This window comes from Felis catus, chromosome B4, assembly GCF_018350175.1.
Source record: "Felis catus isolate Fca126 chromosome B4, F.catus_Fca126_mat1.0, whole genome shotgun sequence".
In the NCBI taxonomy this organism is placed as follows: Eukaryota; Metazoa; Chordata; class Mammalia; order Carnivora; family Felidae; genus Felis; species Felis catus.
Genome location: NC_058374.1, coordinates 78,774,575 through 78,792,063, shown reverse-complemented (window position 1 = coordinate 78,792,063; position 17,489 = coordinate 78,774,575). Strand labels below are relative to the sequence as shown.

Here is a 17,489-nt window from a genome sequence, read left to right as displayed (position 1 = left end):
GGACTCTTGACCTCACCGAGGAGTCATAGATAATGAGAGGCAGCGAGCATGGAAACAACAAGAAAAGACAACTAATGATCATGCCCAGAAAGGGGGCCAAGAGAGATGCTCACAGAGAAGATTGTAAGGATAGAGCCTGGGTGAAAGCATAGGGCAGCATATTCAAGAGAACCCGTTCATTCACTTTTTCATTCCTTCAATACACACTTAGGAATCACCTGCTAGGGGTCAGGCCACCCAGGGGTGCTGGTGACATGGTGATGAGCAAGACAGCTCCAGTCAAGGTTGACTTACTCAGCAGACAGGGTAGATACAGTTCCTAGAGCCCACAGCAGGGCCTGTAAAATGGTGCAGGCACTTTGGCAAACAGTCTGGTGCTTTCTCCAAATGGCAAATACAGACCTGCCATTCGACCCAGCAATTCCACTCCGAGGTATATACCAAGGAGCGATGAAAACATGCATCCACACAAAAACTTATATGTGAACACTCATAGAAGCGTTATTCACAACAACCAGAAGGTGGAAACAACCCAAACGTCCATCAATGGACAAACAGATCATCAAAATGTAGCGTATCCACACAATGGAGTATTATTTGGTCATGAAAAGGCATGAAGTACTGATCCGTGCTACCACACGGATGATCCTTGAAAACATCATAGTAAGTAAGACCACATGTTCTATTACTCCATTCCTATGGAAGTCCAGAATAGGGAAATCTATAGAGACAGAAAGCCAACTAGTGGTTGCTTAGGGCTGGAGGGAGGAGAAGATGGGGGGCGGGGGGTGATAGCTAAATGCTTCCTTTTGAGGTGGTGAAAATATTCCAAATTTGGCAATGGTGACAGTTTCGTGAGTCTGAGCATATACCACCACGCTGTGTATTTTTAAGTGAGTGGATTCCATGGTATGTGAATTATATCTCCATCGAGCTCTTTGGTTTTTTTAATGAGGCCCTGGCCCCAGTCCGTGCCTCCCAGGGCGTACAGCCTAGCAGGGCATAGAGACCTGGAACGGGAGATTACACATGTGAGAACTGCTCTGGAGGGGGTCATAACTGAGGGTCCCGCCCAGCCCCAGGCTTCGGGATGGTCCCCAGGAGGAGGGCAGGCAAACTGGACCCTGAAGGGAAGTAGGACTCAGGGGAAGAAAGCCCGGTGGCAGTTCCAGGCCAAGGGCCCGGCAACTGTGAGCCAGAGCGCACCGTGCGTGAGCCGGTGAGAGTCAGGAGAGCGGGACATCCGCACAGGGGGCAGGCAGGCGGGCACGCAAGAGCAAGGCCTCCCAGCATCCGTTCCCACTTGCAGCCCCGTCACTCTGGGCCTGGCCCTAGAGCCCTGCTAAGAAGCAACTTGCTGATGAATATACAAAGCTCTGAAAACTACAGGGGTCCTTTGGCAAAAACAGAGATTCCAATAGACCACGCACCTCCAGCTCACAGATAGCTCCCTGAGGCCCAGGAAACACCCCACCGGAATAAAGGAGGGGACGGGTTCCCCACCCTCACTGTGAGGTGGACTCCCACATGCCTACCGTCCCTTTGGGACTTCCCTTTCAGAGGGCAGAGGCCCAGGGAGAGAGGAGGCTATCTGAACAGCCCATGAGGCAAAACTGGCCCCAGTGGTGGGAGACCCAAGCTCTGTCCTGGAAGGGAGCCCGGAGGCGTGGGCCATCCCCCTCCAGACTGCCCACCATGCAGTCCCCCTCAGTGTTGTGCAGCACCACCCCCATTCTTCCTCCCTCCCCCCACTAGGAGCTGACTCAAGGCAGATGGGACAAAAGTGCCTCCTGGTGGTGGCCCGGTGGTTCACATTGCATTCACCTAGGCACCTACACCCAGGGCCAGCCCTGTGCAGGGAGGGTGCTGGGATACAGACAGAGAGGATCTGCGAGACCATCGTCTGCCTGATGTCTGAGTTTCACTGCATCCCTCTGGGCCTCGGGAATCCAAATCCTGGCCTCTTCCAGAACACCCCTGTGAAGACAGGACGGGAACAGCCCAAAGGGGCCTGGGGACAGTGGAAGTACCCAGAATGAAGCTCCTTGTTTCCGTGTCTGTCTCCCCAGAATGTCTCCCATTTCTTTGTCCCTCTCCTCACCAGGACCTCTCTTCTCCCCACGAGGCCCTTCCCAGCCCCACCTCCTCCTCCCTCAGGTCCCCTCTGCCCCGCCCCGACGACGGCCCCTTGTCTGGCCAGGATCCCCTCCTCACCCCAGTCCTCTCAGTGGCCCCAGGGCACCCGCCACTGCTGCTCTCCACCAGGGCTTGGACTGGGGGGAAATGGCCTCCAAAGCAGCCCTGCGAACAGACCAGGGAACAGGATCGCTGTGTCTGCTGGAAGGCACCCAGCTGGGCCCCAGCCATCCCAGCAGCTAAACGAGGTGCCGGGCACACAGCAGTGCCCAGCAAGGCTGTAGAAGCGCCTTGACCGGTGCACCTTCCAGGAGCGGCATTTTCACCCTGGTCAGGTGACAGCTGCCTGGGCAACGTAAGGAATTGGGATTACACCTGAGAAAAATCCTCCTGCCTGGAAGAGTGGGGATCCCCAAACAAGAGGGGTGCTCTGTCTCTCCGGGGAAGGTGTTTAAATTGCATCCAAGTGTCATTAGTCTGAGAGGGTAGAGGGGTGGAAGGCCTAAGCAGGGGTGGGCTCAGCCTCTCCCCACCACTCCCCTCTTTCTGCTGGGGGACTCCCAAGCTTCCCTTCCCACAGGGGGGGTTGCAGGTCCCAGCATGAACACCTCCCAGGGAGTGTCTTTTTCCAGCACAAACTTGTCTCGGGGCAAAACGGAAACATTTGGAAGAAGGCGGTTTTAAGCAAAGCCTCTCAGCCTCTGGGATTTCCCTGTCCTTCCCTCCCACACGCGCACACAGCCACAGCACGCCCAGGGTTCCCAGACCCAGGACAGGGCCTCTCCCCATGCTTCAGGGGCTCTGCCTCCCCCCACGGCACAGAGGGCAGATCGCTGGCACCCGTCCCACAGCCATCCTGGGAGGAGCCGTGGCGGGGCTCAGCCCCCAGATCTGGGGATTGCACCCGGACTGACTGACAGCAGCAGGAAGGAACTGTCAGGGCAGCAAAAGCTCCCGCCAGCCCAGAGTTTCCAGGGCACCTGCCGCCTACGTGCCACCCCCCTACCCTGAAGAACCTGCTGAGGGTTGTGTTCTGCATCATCTGGTGGAATGACACCTCAGAACTATAAACTGCTGATGGTGATAGCTCATTCCAGAACCGGAGTTATGCCTGACTGGTCCCACCCGCCCCGCCTGGTCAGGCCCGCAGGAAGCAGAAGCCAAGGACAGCCCCGGAATGGCTGGGCTGGCGGGTGATGAAAGTGAAGTGTGACTGTGGTGCGGGAAGAGGCGGTTGCTGGATAGGAACAGGGGTGGCCGTCTAGCAGGGAGGGGAGGCTTGTGCAAAAGAGACGGGAGGGGCAGAGAGAGGGAGGGAGGGAGGAGAGCGAGGGGGAGAGATGGACGGCAGTGACCACACCAGCTGCCACAGCGTTGCCCCAGACATTTTCACACGTATCCCCACAATACAGTGAAGGAAAAGGAGGTGTCAGTCCATTTTACGGATGAGAAAACTGAGGCTTAGAGAGGTTAAAGGACTTCCCCCAGGTCACCGGTATACCCCAGAGGGGGCATGTTTGCTGCCCAACACTGTTCGAAACGACCAGTGAGCAGTGAGAGTAACAAGCAGACTGACATGCAGTCGGTTGTATTATAGTTTCGAAGTTCTCTACAGACAAGAACCCGCAGCAGAGCCCTGTTCCCCATCTGCCCTCGGTGCACCACCGTCCAAGGTCACTCTGCTGGCAGGTGGCAAAACTGGGAATGAACCCAGGTCCATCTGACTCCAAGGACTGTGTCAAGTCCCTGTCGTTGGCCTGGCACACTCACCGGTGTTCTCAACGCCTCTTTCCCACTTTCGCATCCCCAGGGGTCCTCCATTCTCCTTCCCAACCACCTAGATGCCCTTACTCACAGCCCCAGAGGCCAGACCTGGAGGGCAAACTGGGTTGGGTCCCCAATAAGCACTTGAGATTCTACCCCACCATCATCCTCAGGGCCATGCCTGTCCATTTTGGAGCCCAGAGTCTCCTCTTCATGAAATATCTCCAAAATTAAATGCTCAAATTCCTCTTCTTCCTACTTCTTGCTCCTTTCTCCCCCTTGTCCTGCTTTGAATCTTTGAGGTGTATTCATGCATTCTACAAAACTAGGCATTCCCATCATGCGCCCCACTCTACTAGGACCTGGGGACACAGAGTGCACAAAATGCACAAGTGCCTGCATCCTGCAACTTGCATTCCAGCCAGGGAAGGCAGAAGACCAGCAAGTAGACCCATACAGGAGAGGCCCCCTGACGGCAACAATGAGAGGAGGGATCGGGAAAGCTTGGGGAGGGGACTTTAGGGGATGACCTATGAGCAAGGACCTTGAAGAGCTGAGGGACCGGGCCACGAAGCTATTTGAGGAAAAGAAGTTCCCAGTGGAGAAACAGCAAGTGGGAAAGTGTCTGAGGCAGGACTTTTCCTGTCTGTTTCATGGACAACCAGGAGGTCAGGGTGGCTGGAGCCTGGTAAGCACCCAGATGGATAGAGGGAAATGAGGTCAGTGAAAGGGGGCCATAGACTTCTGCATGCCATTTACTCAGTGGGATGGGAAACCAGGAGGGCATAGAAATGACATGATCTAACAGGTTTTTAAAGGATCACTCTGTGCTGTTAAGAAAGACTGGGGGGGGGGGGGGCGCCTGGGGGGCGCAGTCAGTTAAGCGTCCGACTTCAGCCAGGTCACGATCTCGCGGTCCGTGAGTTCGAGCCCCGCGTCAGGCTCTGGGCTGATGGCTCAGAGCCTGGAGCCTGTTTCCGATTCTGTGTCTCCCTCTCTCTCTGCCCCTCCCCCGTTCATGCTCTGTCTCTCTCTGTCCCAAAAATAAATAAAAAAAACGTTGAAAAAAAAAATTAAAAAAAAAAAAAAAAAAAAGAAAGACTGAGGGGGAAAGGGAGACTAGCTGGAGGGCACACCAATGGGCCCTGTGAGAAGTGATGGGCTTGGGCAACATGGTAGCAGTGGGGTGGTGAGAGGGAGTAGGAATCCTGGAGTAGGATTAGCCAATGAATTGAATGTGGGCTATGAAAACAAAGCAGAGGAACCAGGATGATGCTCAGATTTTTGGCCTGAGCTACTAAAGGGATAGTGAGCTTGGCAAGTAGAATGTATTTGGTGGGAATGGTATTGGGAAAACAGTGTTGGATACATTAGATTGAGACACCTATTTGATATCCAAATAAAGATGTTGATTATTAAAATGTAAGTGTGAAGGACAGAAAGGATGTTCACCATAGCGATATGTCTTGGTAGTCATCAGTGAATAGACAGTTTTAAAGACATGAGACTTGGGATGCCTAGGTGGCTCAGTGGGTTAAGTGTCCGACTTCAGCTCAGGTCATGATCTTGCGGTCCATGAGTTTGAGCCCCGCGTCGGGCTCTGTGCTGACAGCTCAGAACCTGGAGCCTGCTTCCGTTTCTGTGTCTTCTCTCTCTCTCTCTCAAAAGTAAATAAACATTTAAAAAAAATTTTAAGACATGAGACTGTATGATGTCACCAAGGGAATGCATGTGGATAAAAATGTGAACAGGTACGAAGCTTGGGCCCAAGGATGCTGCAGTGGGTAGAGGTTGGGGATACGATAAGAAACTGGCAACTGAAAAGAAGCTGTCAGTAATATGGCAAGACAATCAGGATAGCATGGTGTCTGGAAACCAAAAGAAGAAAGGATTTCAAGGCAAGGGGAATGATCAACGACGGCAAATATAGCTGAGAAGGTAAGTGAGGGCTGAGGACAGACCACTGAAGTTAGCAACATGGAAATCACCAGTAATCTTCACAAAAAGAATTCTCTCGTTATTACTTTCCTGCTTCTCTCTTTACTCATGCACCTGATAGCTGGGTCTATGGAAAGGAGTAGTAAACTAGGAAGAGAGGGAAACTTCCTCAATTTGATTTTTAAAAAATCTACAAAAACCTACAACTAACATCATACTTCATGGTGAGAAACTTGAAGCTTTCCCACTAAAATTAAAAATAAGGCAAAGATGCCCCCCTTTTACCCCTGCTTTTCAACATCATACTGGAAGTCCTAGCTAATGCAGTAAGACAAAAGGAAATAAATGCTGTAGAACTTGGAAAGGAAGAAAACAGTGAAGCCTCAAGCTGGATAGCTCAGGGCAAATGCACTCACCTCCCTCCAAGTAGAGCCCCAAGCATCCTAAAGGATCCCAAGCATCCAGTCAAGCACAACAACCACCAGGCACAGGGCAAGCAGAATGAACCGTGTGTGTGACACTACGATAGAAAAGGCAAACGCTTGTCTTTGGATCCTGAAAGAGCTGCAATATTGATAACAATGATAATATCCAGTTGCTTATAACTTTCATTTTCTGTCCAGATGCTTATTCTTTGTCTCCCATCCAAGTACTAACCAGACCTGAACCTGCTTAGCTTCTGAGACCTGATGAGATCAGGTGTATTCAGAGTGGTATGGCCATAAGCCAGACACTTATAGCTTTGGATCTCTCCAGCCTAACCAAAGATTCATCAATAATGCAAGAAACCTGCACACAAGACTATAGATCAGCCCTAATGTGTATTTGGGGGGTTCAAAATCATGTGGTTAACTTTCCACACAGGTACATGGCCAAACCATTGGCATGCTTTGGCCTCAAATTATGCCATGGAAGTATTGACTAGTGGAAGTCCTTAAGCTAAATCCTCCCCCACCATTGAGACTGTCTATCTGTGTTCCCTCAGCATCACGCACATTGCCTGGGACAGAGTAGGCAACTGATAATTTTTGAATGAACTAAAAATTAGTGAATTAATCTCTTCTGAGTATCTCAAATCAGACATGCGTCTGTACTAACCTAAATGAGCTTTCCTGAAGGTTCAACTCTTACATAGGCAGCCAGACAGGAGCATGGAGAACAGATAAGGCAGTACAAAAGGTTTTTGGTCTATTTAATCCATCTATAGAGATGCAATAAACCATATTCTTGCCATACCATTTGTTACTCGGAACTGTGCAGACCCTGTCTTTTCTGTACACCCCCATCTATTCAGGAGTTTATATCTGTATGGATGCATCCTTTTGAACCTCTTGCTGGAGTTGTTACCAACCTAACTTTCTGGTGGTTAGCCACAGTAACAGTGAAAAAGTCTATTGGATTTATGACCAAGGCAAATTAATGTCCCCATAATGGCAATTGTGGTGGACTTGTGGGAAAAAATAAGACCATAATGTTTGTGTTTATGTGTTTTTAATGTTTATAGGTTTGATGTTGTAGCCCTGATCTTGAGGAGAATAGGTGTGTCTGAGATTAGCTCATTATTAATAAACTTACAGGCATGAAGAGTTTCTGCTAACTACCCAAGCTCATAAATGTGTCCAAATGGATTTTTTTTTGTTTTTATGGGGCCAATCCTCAGATCCCCAGACACATAAAAGGGGAAAGAGGGATCCACTAGCCTCAGAGGGACTCCCAGCTCAAGCTTGCCCCACTCTGCAATCCCTGCTCTGTCCTCACCCAGGAAGTCATCATGTCTTGCCGCTCCTACAGAGTCAGCTCTGGTCGCCGCATGGGCAACTTCAGCTCTTGCTCAGCAGTGACCCCCCAGAACCTGAACCGCTTCCGGGCCAGCTCTGTCTCCTGCAGGAGTGGGCCCGGCTTTCGGGGTCTTGGCAGCTTTGGTAGTCGGAGTGTCATCGCTTTTGGATCGTGCTCACCCCGGATGGCAGCAGTATGCCCTCGTCCCATCCGCTGTGGAGTTGGCTTTGGTGCTGGCAGTGGGATGGCCTTTGGCTTTGGTGATGGGAGTGGTGCTGGTCTGGGCTTTGGGGCCAGTGGTTGTGTTGGTCTGGGATTTGGAGCCAACAGTGGCCTTGGTTATGGCTTTGGCGGCCCTGGCTTTGGCTACAGAGTTGGAGGAGTTGGAGTCCCAGCAGCCCCATCTATCACAGCAGTGACTGTTAACCAGAGCCTGTTGACCCCCCTCAACCTGGAGATTGATCCCAATGCCCAGAGGGTGAAGAAGGATGAGAAGGAGCAAATCAAGACCCTCAACAACAAATTTGCCTCCTTCATTGACAAGGTACTTATAACAGCTCAGTCTCTGGGTCTGGGATGGTGAGAGCTAAAATGCATCGGGGTGTCCTCTCCCTTAAGAAGAAACAGCCCAGGCCTGGGGAATCAACCTTGACCCAGAACCTTCAGGCACCACAGTATGATTTCTGGGTCACTCTGCTGCAAAACAAGGACAAACTTGAGGAAATGCTGCAAGGTGGAATAGACTAAGACAGAGGTTGTATCTTCTTGAGGAGAGAGGAGCATCCAGCCAAATCTGAGGGAATCTGGACAAACTAAGACCTACCATCTAGTCACTTAGAAATATCTCCCAAATAAGCTAGAAATTAGGACTTTGGCCAGATGTTGGCTACATGTTTAAAAGGTTTTATCCTTTGAGATCTTGGTGCCCTTTTTGAGATTGTCATAGCTTCTGAGGCTGTGTGACCACATCTGTTCAGGCTCAGGAAAGTGGAGTATGGAGTAATTTTTGCACAAAACAAATAGCGTATACTCCCCATGTGGGGTACCCAGGTTCAGCTGAGTTGCCTAGATTGAGAGAAATAGTAGGGAACTACCAGAGGAAGTCATGACGGTCAGACTCATGAGAGAAACAATGATGTGGAACTGACATCCACAAACCATGTCTCCATGGAGCAGGAATGCTCTGTGTCTGAGAACAGAAACTCACTTCTGTGAGCTTCAGGTTCCTCATCTCTGAAACAAAGTGTTGGAGCAAATGATCTCCAAGTTCTCCTCCAGCTGATGGAGCTCTTCAATTCTCAGCTGATGGAGTATCCGGGATGGTGGGTATGACTTATGACCTGAGAATTCCTACCTCCTAATGCTTTATCCCACCTCAATATACTTTACTTTGCTCCTCATTCCCTGTGAGAGATGGCCAATATCAGTTTTTAGATACAGGTAAATCCTTGCTCCCCTTTCTTGGAGGGTAGAGGCAAAATGGTACTGTGGTGCTTTGGTTCGAAAGTTTCTGTTTAGCTGAGCCTGGCTGAGCATGAGGAGGGGGTCACAGACCTACTCTTCCAGCTTTTACTGAGCTAGAGGATGAATGAAAAGCCAACAGGCAAGAGGACAATGTCAACATGGGGCTGAGAGTCATCTATGGCCACCTGAAGAGCCGGTCAACGTGTAAGCGACTCTATCAAGCTCTTCAGGTGCCATTTCTTTGACCCTGTGGATTTAGGTGCGGTTCCTGGAACAGCAGAATAAGCTCCTAGAGACCAAGTGGAATTTCCTCCAAGAGCAGAAATGTGCCAGGAGCAATCTGGAGCCCCTCTTTGAGAACTATATCACCAACCTGCGGAGGCAGCTGGATGTAGTGAACAGTGACCGGGCCCGGTTCGAGGCTGAGAGAAACCACATGCAGGAGGTCCTTGAGGGTTTCAAGAAGAAGTAAGTGGCATCTGGACTGCATAGACCAAGGATAGGCAGGGTTTGGTCCCCAAAGCAGCTGCCAAGTTCAGATAATAGCAGCTGGACAGATCAGAGTTGAATGCTGGTTTCAATACTCAGCCTAGAGATAGCAGTGGGGGAAATGATATGTAAGACAGGAGGGGGATGCCCTCTGTGGTTCCTGAGTAAAAACTAGTCTTGGTATTGGGCATGATTTGTCCCTAGTCTTGCCTGTGGGAATGGGTCTGTTGACTCCAGAAAAATAGTACTCAGGTGCAACAATGAGTTGGGTCCTACATCCTCTATGTTCAAGTGCAGTGACTCCAAGTCTTTTTTAGCAGAGGAGCATAGCAATGGTCCACATTTTCAGACCCCAAATCTAATTTGAGAAAGTAAAAAGAATTTGGAAAAACTGAGGGTCACAGGCTCATAAAAGGTCTTAAAGATGAGACAAAGATGAGATGTGAACATGTAGGTGCCAACAAGGACCCGTGCTCCTGGATGCAGCAGAGATGTTTTAAGAAGCTCACTGGGGAGAGGAGAGTAATGGCTCTCAGTTCAGAATGAGAATGAGAATTCACCCTCTCCATCCTTACCATCCAGGTACGAAGAGGAGGTAGGATTCCGGGCCAACGCTGAGAATGAGTTTGTGGCTCTGAAGAAGGTAAGGGAGAGCCATAGGTCCAACCAAACTTCTCCTCCAGACAGCAGAATGTTCCAAAGACACTTTCTGCCCTGGAAACTGCCCAGGCAGCCCTGTGGAGTCTGGGACCACTCGCACAGAGTGGGACCTCTAAGGTCATAACAGGTTCCCTTTGGAGTTTCGATTTGGCCTCAGATTATTTAGGACTGGGTCTTCACGAGAGCAGAGGTCTGAAGAGATCACCTTTTAAGAGTCTTAGATTATCCAGATTCTCCTTGCCTCTAAATAAGCATCAGAAAATGTCTACAGCCCCCAGGGGAGTTTTCATGTTGTAGTAGGGAGAAGAACAATGGTCACTAAGCTGCATTCCAAGGATTCCACCATCCACTGCAAAGCTGGCCTGGCCCAGTAGGGACTGGCCTGATTTTTCCACCCATCTCCAGACGCTGCCAAGCTTAAACGGTGTACAAGTAATGGCCATTTTATCCTTCTCTCTTTTATGTAGGATGTGGATACATCTTTCTTAAATAAGTCTGATCTAGAGGCCAACGCAGATACCCTAACTCAAGAAATTGACTTTCTCAAAGCCTTATACATGGCGGTAAGCATTCATCCCCTTCTGAGCTAAACAAGGAGATCAGTTCTTGGCCTGAACTCCTAGGAGGAGGTGGGGGGGGGGGGGTTCATCTGGACTGGCATAATTTCTAACATTTGGTATTACACATCTTCCTCCCATTCAAATCTATATCCTCTATATGTTGATGTGTCTACAAATGGATAAGGGAAGGTAAGCAGGCAGGCTTCTTGGCCGACTAACTCAGCTCTATGATAAATTCCTTGGATCTATGATCCAACTCCTTATTGGCCAATCTAAAGACTGGGGTCTAGGAGTTTCACTTCCTCTCTACTGGTCAAAAGACTCTGGAAAACTGATTTGCTAGGAGGTGTAAGAAAAATTGTGGTTGACCTACTTAGCTGGATGAATTAGTTACGTTTTGCTTTGCAAGTGGTCTGTTTGGTCGGGTACAGAGCCAGCCAGTGCTAATGTCTGGCTCCGAGTGGAAAGGCTGAAGAAAGCTCTCTCTGGAGCCCTTATAGTCCAAGCCCCTGGTTCTATTAACAACTTGGGATATAGGAATTCCTAGACCACCATGTCCTAGAATATTATCAACTCTCAATGATCCATGAGCAGCACAGCCACTTTGTGGATATGCCAGGGAGAAGTTTCGGCCCTAGCACGGCTCACTCCCCTCCACTGAGCTCCTAGGCACCGTGTATTCACCTAAGCGAATGAAGTGTGAAAGGGAGTCTTCAAGTATATAATGAGGGCTTAAATTCAAACTGAAATTGTTTGCAGTTCATGTCCTTTCCTTTGCCCTCGGTTTGGATGGTCCACTCCGTTGCTTTGATCTGAAAAAAGGAGCAATGCTCTCTGCTCCTAAAGCCACTCCTGGGGCCCCTGGGGCAGAGTCCCGGCCACTGATGGGATGCTGAGCCCATCTGTCTCACTGATCCCCCAACACAGGAAATCCAATTGCTGCAGTCACACATCTCGGAGACATCGGTCATCGTGAAGATGGACAACAGCCGGGACCTGAACTTTGATGGAATCATCGACGAAATCAAGGCGCAGTATGAAGAGGTTGCCAGGCGCAGTCGGGCTGATGCTGAGGCGTGGTACCAGACCAAGGTGGGTGGCGGAATGGGGGGGGTGCACTGAGGAAGAGGTGTGGGCAGCCTCAGAGTAAGACTCATGTACAATGGAGTGGACGCAGCGGAGGTCTAAGGCCCCCATCTCAGCTGGGGCTGTGGTCTTGACTCAGACTTTGGATCCTCATAACATCCCTCGCTTGCCCCCAGTACGAGGAGATGCGGGTGACAGCCGGTCAGCACTGTGACAACCTGCGCAACACACGGGATGAGATCAATGAGCTGACCCGCCTGATCCAGAGACTGAAGGCAGAGATTGAGCACTCCAAGGCTCAGGTGGGCAAAGGAGAGGGGAGGAGACGGAGGGGGCAGTGTTTCTAGCCCCACCTGGGGATCTGCTAGTCCCTGCCAAAGCCCACCTGCACGCTGCCCTTCCTGCAGCGGGCCAAGCTGGAGGCTACGGTGGCCGAGGCAGAGCAGCAGGGCGAGGCGGCCCTCAATGACGCCAAGTGCAAGCTGGCGGATCTGGAGGGCGCCCTGCAGCAGGCCAAGCAGGACATGGCCCGGCAGCTGCGAGAGTATCAAGAACTGATGAACGTCAAGCTGGGCCTGGACATCGAGATCGCCACCTACAGGCGCCTGCTGGAGGGCGAGGAGATCCGGTGAGAGCTCTCCGCGGGAGTGAGGTCAGACTTAGGCATCTAGAAAGACTCAGTGGGGGAGGGGACCAGGTGAAGAACTGCTAACTTGAAGTTAACAGTCTCTTCTCTGCAAACATTAGTCCCTTTGCCCTCACCAAGGAGTTAGAAGATCGTTCTAGATTTTCGCCCCCCAAATGAGAGTTTGTAGACAGGCTGCACCGGAATCACAGGGAGTTCTGCTTCACTGATTATCTGTTTAAAAACAATAATAATAACACATTTCCTCAAATATTTTGATTCAGTGGTTTTGGGGCAGAGTCTAGGAATGTGTATGTTTTTTCAAAGTTCCCGGGATGCTTGTACAGCGAGGGGTAAGAACCACCGGTCCACTCTGCCAAGAAAGCCCTTCGGAGAGCAAGCGGGTTTTCAGGGAATAGCACTGCTTGTGAGCTGACTTATTCCTTTCCATCCCCAGGATCTGCGAAGGTGTTGGACCAGTAAACATATGTAAGAACCTTAAGTCTTTTCCTCTTCACATTTCTCTCCTGGGGCTCTGCAAATTTCCTTTCAACCCAGGCCCACGTTGGGATCAGGAGCCCATGGCTGGGCTGGCCATGACAGTCAGGGAAGCAAGGACCAGCAAGCCCCTGGACTGGGGACATCGCCTTAGCTGAGGTCCAAGATCTCCCCAGAGCCTTCCTTCCCCAGGGTTAAGCAATCACAAAGGTTTGCAGGGCCTAACAGATGGGAGAGCGTTCTGGAAGAGAGTCCGCCTTTTTCCTTTGAGTGGTCTTGCCCTTCAGGGACAAAGGCCAGAGACAGAATGAAAAGATCTGTGCCAACGAGTTGCCCCATGCCCATGGCTGGGGATGGGACAAGAATGAGCGGATGTCTCCCTGTTGCTGCTGCTGCTGCTGCCAAAGTATTGTTTGTGGCCGAGCGTACAGGGGGTTATGCTGAGCACTGCAGGGTGGGGGCACAAAGACCAGGAAAGACCAGCCCCTGCTCTCTAAAATTACAATCTTCTTCGGAAGACGAGCCCTCTCCACTGTCCACCTAACCCTCAAAGCCCTGAGGAGATGAATAGGCATTAGTACCCCTTTTTTATTCACTTAGAGAAAATATGTGGTTTGCCAGAAGCCACAAAGCTAGATTTCTGATCCAAAGGTTTAAATCTACACAGGTGCATGGTGGAGCTGAATGCTATCTTGGGTGGGTCAGGTAGTCACAGCTACTTGTCCTCGGATGTCCCTGCCGTCAGAGAGGGGGAGGCAGCAAGGAGTGGCTTTCTGCAAGAGGTCAAGCTTGAGTGAAGGTCACAGATGGTAGGAAGGATTCTGGTAAAAGGAGAGGAAAGGAGGGGCGCCTGGGTGGCTCAGTCGACTCAGCATCCGACTCTTGATTTCGGCTCAGGTCATGATCTCATGGTTCATGGGATCAAGCCCCGTGTCGGGCTCTATGTTGACAGAACAAAGGCTGCTTGGGATTCTCTCTCCACCCCTCCATCTCTCTCTCTCTCTCTCTCTCTCTCTCTCTCTCTCTCTCTCTCTCAAAAATAAATAAACATTAAAAGAAAAAGGAGAGGAAAGGACTGGGAGCCCTCTCCACAGATGCGGCTGAGCTAAGGAAGCTTTAGTTGGATTGGCATCCTGGGGTGCAGAGGCAGGCCCAGGGGATACCAGAAGGCTACAGAGCAGAGCCATCAGTGGGTGGGAAGAGAACTGACTAGCAACTCCTGTTGGAGGGACAATGTGGGGACCACCAAGGGGCATGATATAATCAGGAGAGAGAAGCCCCAAGCTTTATAGGAGCTACTGCTCCGGTATCTGGATAATCCAGCTCATGCCCAACCTGACTTCAGCCATATGTAAATGACAGCCAATTTATGGCTATATGCAACCTGTGGGATTGGCTGAATTCTTCCATTTTAATCTGAATGTTCAACTTCAGTTGAGTCACGGCCTTTGAGTCACCCAGACAAGAGAAGGGAAAAATGGGTGTCATCTGTGTGGATGATAGGGACCACTTGCCCAGGCCACTTCCCCTGATGTCGCCAGTCCTGTCCCCTCCTCCGCCCCCCTCAGTGGGGAGACCACTGGAGGACTGGGCCCCAGGAGTGGGCAGCCCACCTCGCTGACAGTTTCCCCTCTCTCCTACAGCCGTGAGCAGCTCCCGGGGTGCCGTGGTGTGCGGGCCTGAACCCCTGGTCGCCAGCTCCACCCTCTCCCGTGGTGGGGTCACTTTCTCGGGCAGCAGCAGCATCCGGTCCAGCAATGCCTGTGGCTCCAGCCTGGGTGGGACCCGGATTGTCACAGCCGGCGGGGACCTGCTGAATGTGGGCTCCCGGGGTGGCTCCGTGCTCACGGGCGAGGCCTGCGTCCCCAGCGTCCCCTGCCCGCTGCCCACCGAAGGGGGCTTCAGCAGCTGCAGCGGGGGCCGCGGCAGCCGCAGCTCCAGCATCCGCTTCGTGTCCACCACCACCTCCCGCCGGACCAAGTACTGAGAGGCCAGTGCCAGCCAGCCACTGCCCAGGGAAGAGCCATCTCAATGTCACCTGCTTCTGTCCCCAGAGGCGTCTGGACTCTGGGCCAGAGGGGACCCCAGCTACCCCTCCTGCCAGGAGGCCGACACTGCCCTCCCCAGGGATTGATCCGCCCAGCCCCTGTCCTCTGGGGGGATTTTCTCACTACCTAGACGCTCTGTCCGCAGCCCCAGTACACTGGCTTCTCCCTGACTCCCCATTCCTGTCCTTTGAATCACTCTCCACCATTGAACAGCTTGAAGAAATGCGCATTCAATACAGTCACACAAATCAGTGCGCCCGGGAGAAAAGGAACCGTCCAAAGCCAAAAAGAATGTGCTTGGGTAGCATTGCCACCCATGCCTTGGACTAATTTGGAGAATGGAGAGTTGGCTGTCTACACTGCAGGCGTCTTTAGCCCACTGTCCTTTGCTTCCTTCTTCTTCCTTTCCCTGGCAGGAGAAGGTTCTTTCCTTCTCTTCCTCCCCCAGAAGGACTCCCAGTCCTTCGTGGCCCAAGGATCTCTAAGTCCCCTGAGATGGTTCTTCTCCAAGTGGCAGATGTCCTAGCTGCTTCTCTCCCAGGGTCATTGGTTTAATTCCAGCATATGAGTGCACGAGGTGGGTGGGGTGCAGATGGGGAGGTGGGCTCTGCTGTGTTGCATGTGCCCCGTCCCTGTGGGTGGTGTGAAGGAGGCCCAGCCCTGTCCGCTGTAGCGGGGTTTATGTCTACAAGCTCCAGGGAGGGCCTGGGTGGGGGGACAAGGTGCCTGTTTATACTTTTCTTTGCGTTGCTGGGTTTTCAATAAACTTGCCAAGCTAACATCACCAGGACTCTGGCCTCTCCTTCCAGATCACACTGCTGATGGGGGGAGACTGCCTCCTAGACTCCACCAGCCCAGCCCCCTGGGGACTTGCCGAGGGCAGAGGCTGCTGTCATGGGCACAGAGGAGGCACAGAGGAAAGAGGGCTCGGGACCCTCCCAGGAGGACCTCGCAGCTCAGGGAGGGAGAGGAAAAATGCAGCAAAGGCCCTGAGAACAAGTGCCCAGCAGCCCACTTCTCTCCCGGAGAGAAGTGCCTTGTACCTCATGACCAACACGAACCCTTCTACCTGTTCCCCAGCCTCCCCAGCCCCACTTCTTCTGGGATCATTACAAGACCCTCATCCTTCTGTCCTCACTCTTGTCTCCAACCGGCTCACTCACCATGACGCTGTTAGGAAGGCCTTACTCACATAGAAAACTGATCATGGCTCTCCCCTACTTATAGCCCTCAGTGGCTCCCCATTGTCTTCTAGTGAAAGCCCAAACTCTTTAACATGGCGGAACATGAGCGTTCTGCGCATATACTTCCTCCCTCGCCATCTGTTCCATGCACCCCACGCTGGCTCTCCTTTTTTTTTTTTTTTTCAACGTTTATTTATTTTTGGGACAGAGAGAGACAGAGCATGAACGGGGGAGGGGCAGAGAGAGAGGGAGACACAGAATCGGAAACAGGCTCCAAGCTCTGAGCCATCAGCCCAGAGCCCGACGCGGGGCTCGAACTCACAGACCGCGAGATCGTGACCTGGCTGAAGTCGGACGCTTAACCGACTGCGCCACCCAGGTGCCCCCTGGCTCTCCTCTTTTATTCATTCATCCACCAGACTTTTGATAAACGCTTAATACACATCAGACACAATGCTGAGAAAATAGCAGTGAACAAGACTTCGTCCCTGCCCTCAAAGAGCTTATAGTACAGGCTGACAGATGGACCGGTAAACAAGCACTTATGACTTGATATGCTAAGTGCTGGGTTAAGAGTGGAATCCATGCTGCGATGCACGGAGGAGAGGCCCGACTTAGACCAGGAGCATTATTAAAAGCTTCCTGGAAGATGTCATGTCAGAGCAGAGATGTGAAGGATGATGAATTAGCCGTACTGACAAGGAGGAAGTACTCCAATCAGAGGAAACAAGGTGTGCAAAACCCAGGAGGTCGCAGAAAGCACGCCCAGTTTGGGGATCTCACTGGGGCTGAATATAGCATAGCCTGCAAGGGACAGCACAGGTGGGGGCAGGAGGCAGCCCAGGTGCGCTCTCACCTTGAGAGTCCTCCTTCTCAGAGAGCAGGAAGCACACCCTTCATCTTTATAGATACTGCCTTGCCCACTCCTCAGCCAGCAACCTGAGAACTTGCATGTTGTTCTGCTCACAGCTGAAGGTCTATCTGGCCCTGGACTCACCAGCCACCCACCGTCCTGCTTGCAGGAGCTCCATACCACCTCCACACCGGTAGGCATTTCCAGAGACACTGGAGACACATTGCAGGAGTAGGACTTTCCTTCCATTGAGCTCTCTCAACAGCTTCTCTACTGCCAGATTCCTGCACGCAGACAGCTGCTGTAATGTCAGCCTCCCACAATGCACAGCAGCAGCACCCAGCAGCCAGGAGCTTCCCCGGCACCCTTCGTGGGAAGTTTCATAGCCAGTGCCCCTGCAGAACA

The 17,489-nt window shown here is 51.8% G+C and overlaps 1 protein-coding gene across 1 annotated transcript; it reads left to right on the top strand.

The window, feature by feature from the left end:
- Positions 1-7,609: 7,609 nt before the first annotated feature.
- On the top strand, positions 7,610-15,056 carry KRT84 (keratin 84). The gene is made up of 9 exons (XM_003988735.4): positions 7,610-8,161; positions 9,341-9,549; positions 10,153-10,213; positions 10,698-10,793; positions 11,718-11,882; positions 12,053-12,178; positions 12,284-12,504; positions 12,959-12,990; positions 14,643-15,056. The coding sequence occupies exons 1-9, from the start codon at positions 7,610-7,612 to the stop codon at positions 14,984-14,986; spliced, it is 1,806 nt and encodes a 601-aa protein (XP_003988784.1). The 3' UTR covers positions 14,987-15,056.
- The last annotated feature ends 2,433 nt before the right edge of the window (positions 15,057-17,489 follow it).

Bases quoted from the DNA above. Each gene is read 5' to 3' on its own strand.
- KRT84 (XM_003988735.4), top strand. From the start codon at position 7,610: ATGTCTTGCCGCTCCTACAGAGTCAGCTCTGGTCGCCGCATGGGCAAC. The intron at 12,505-12,958 runs GTGAGAGCTCTC...TTCCATCCCCAG, and splicing joins CTGGAGGGCGAGGAGATCCG to GATCTGCGAAGGTGTTGGAC. The intron at 12,991-14,642 runs GTAAGAACCTTA...TCTCTCCTACAG, and splicing joins TGTTGGACCAGTAAACATAT to CCGTGAGCAGCTCCCGGGGT.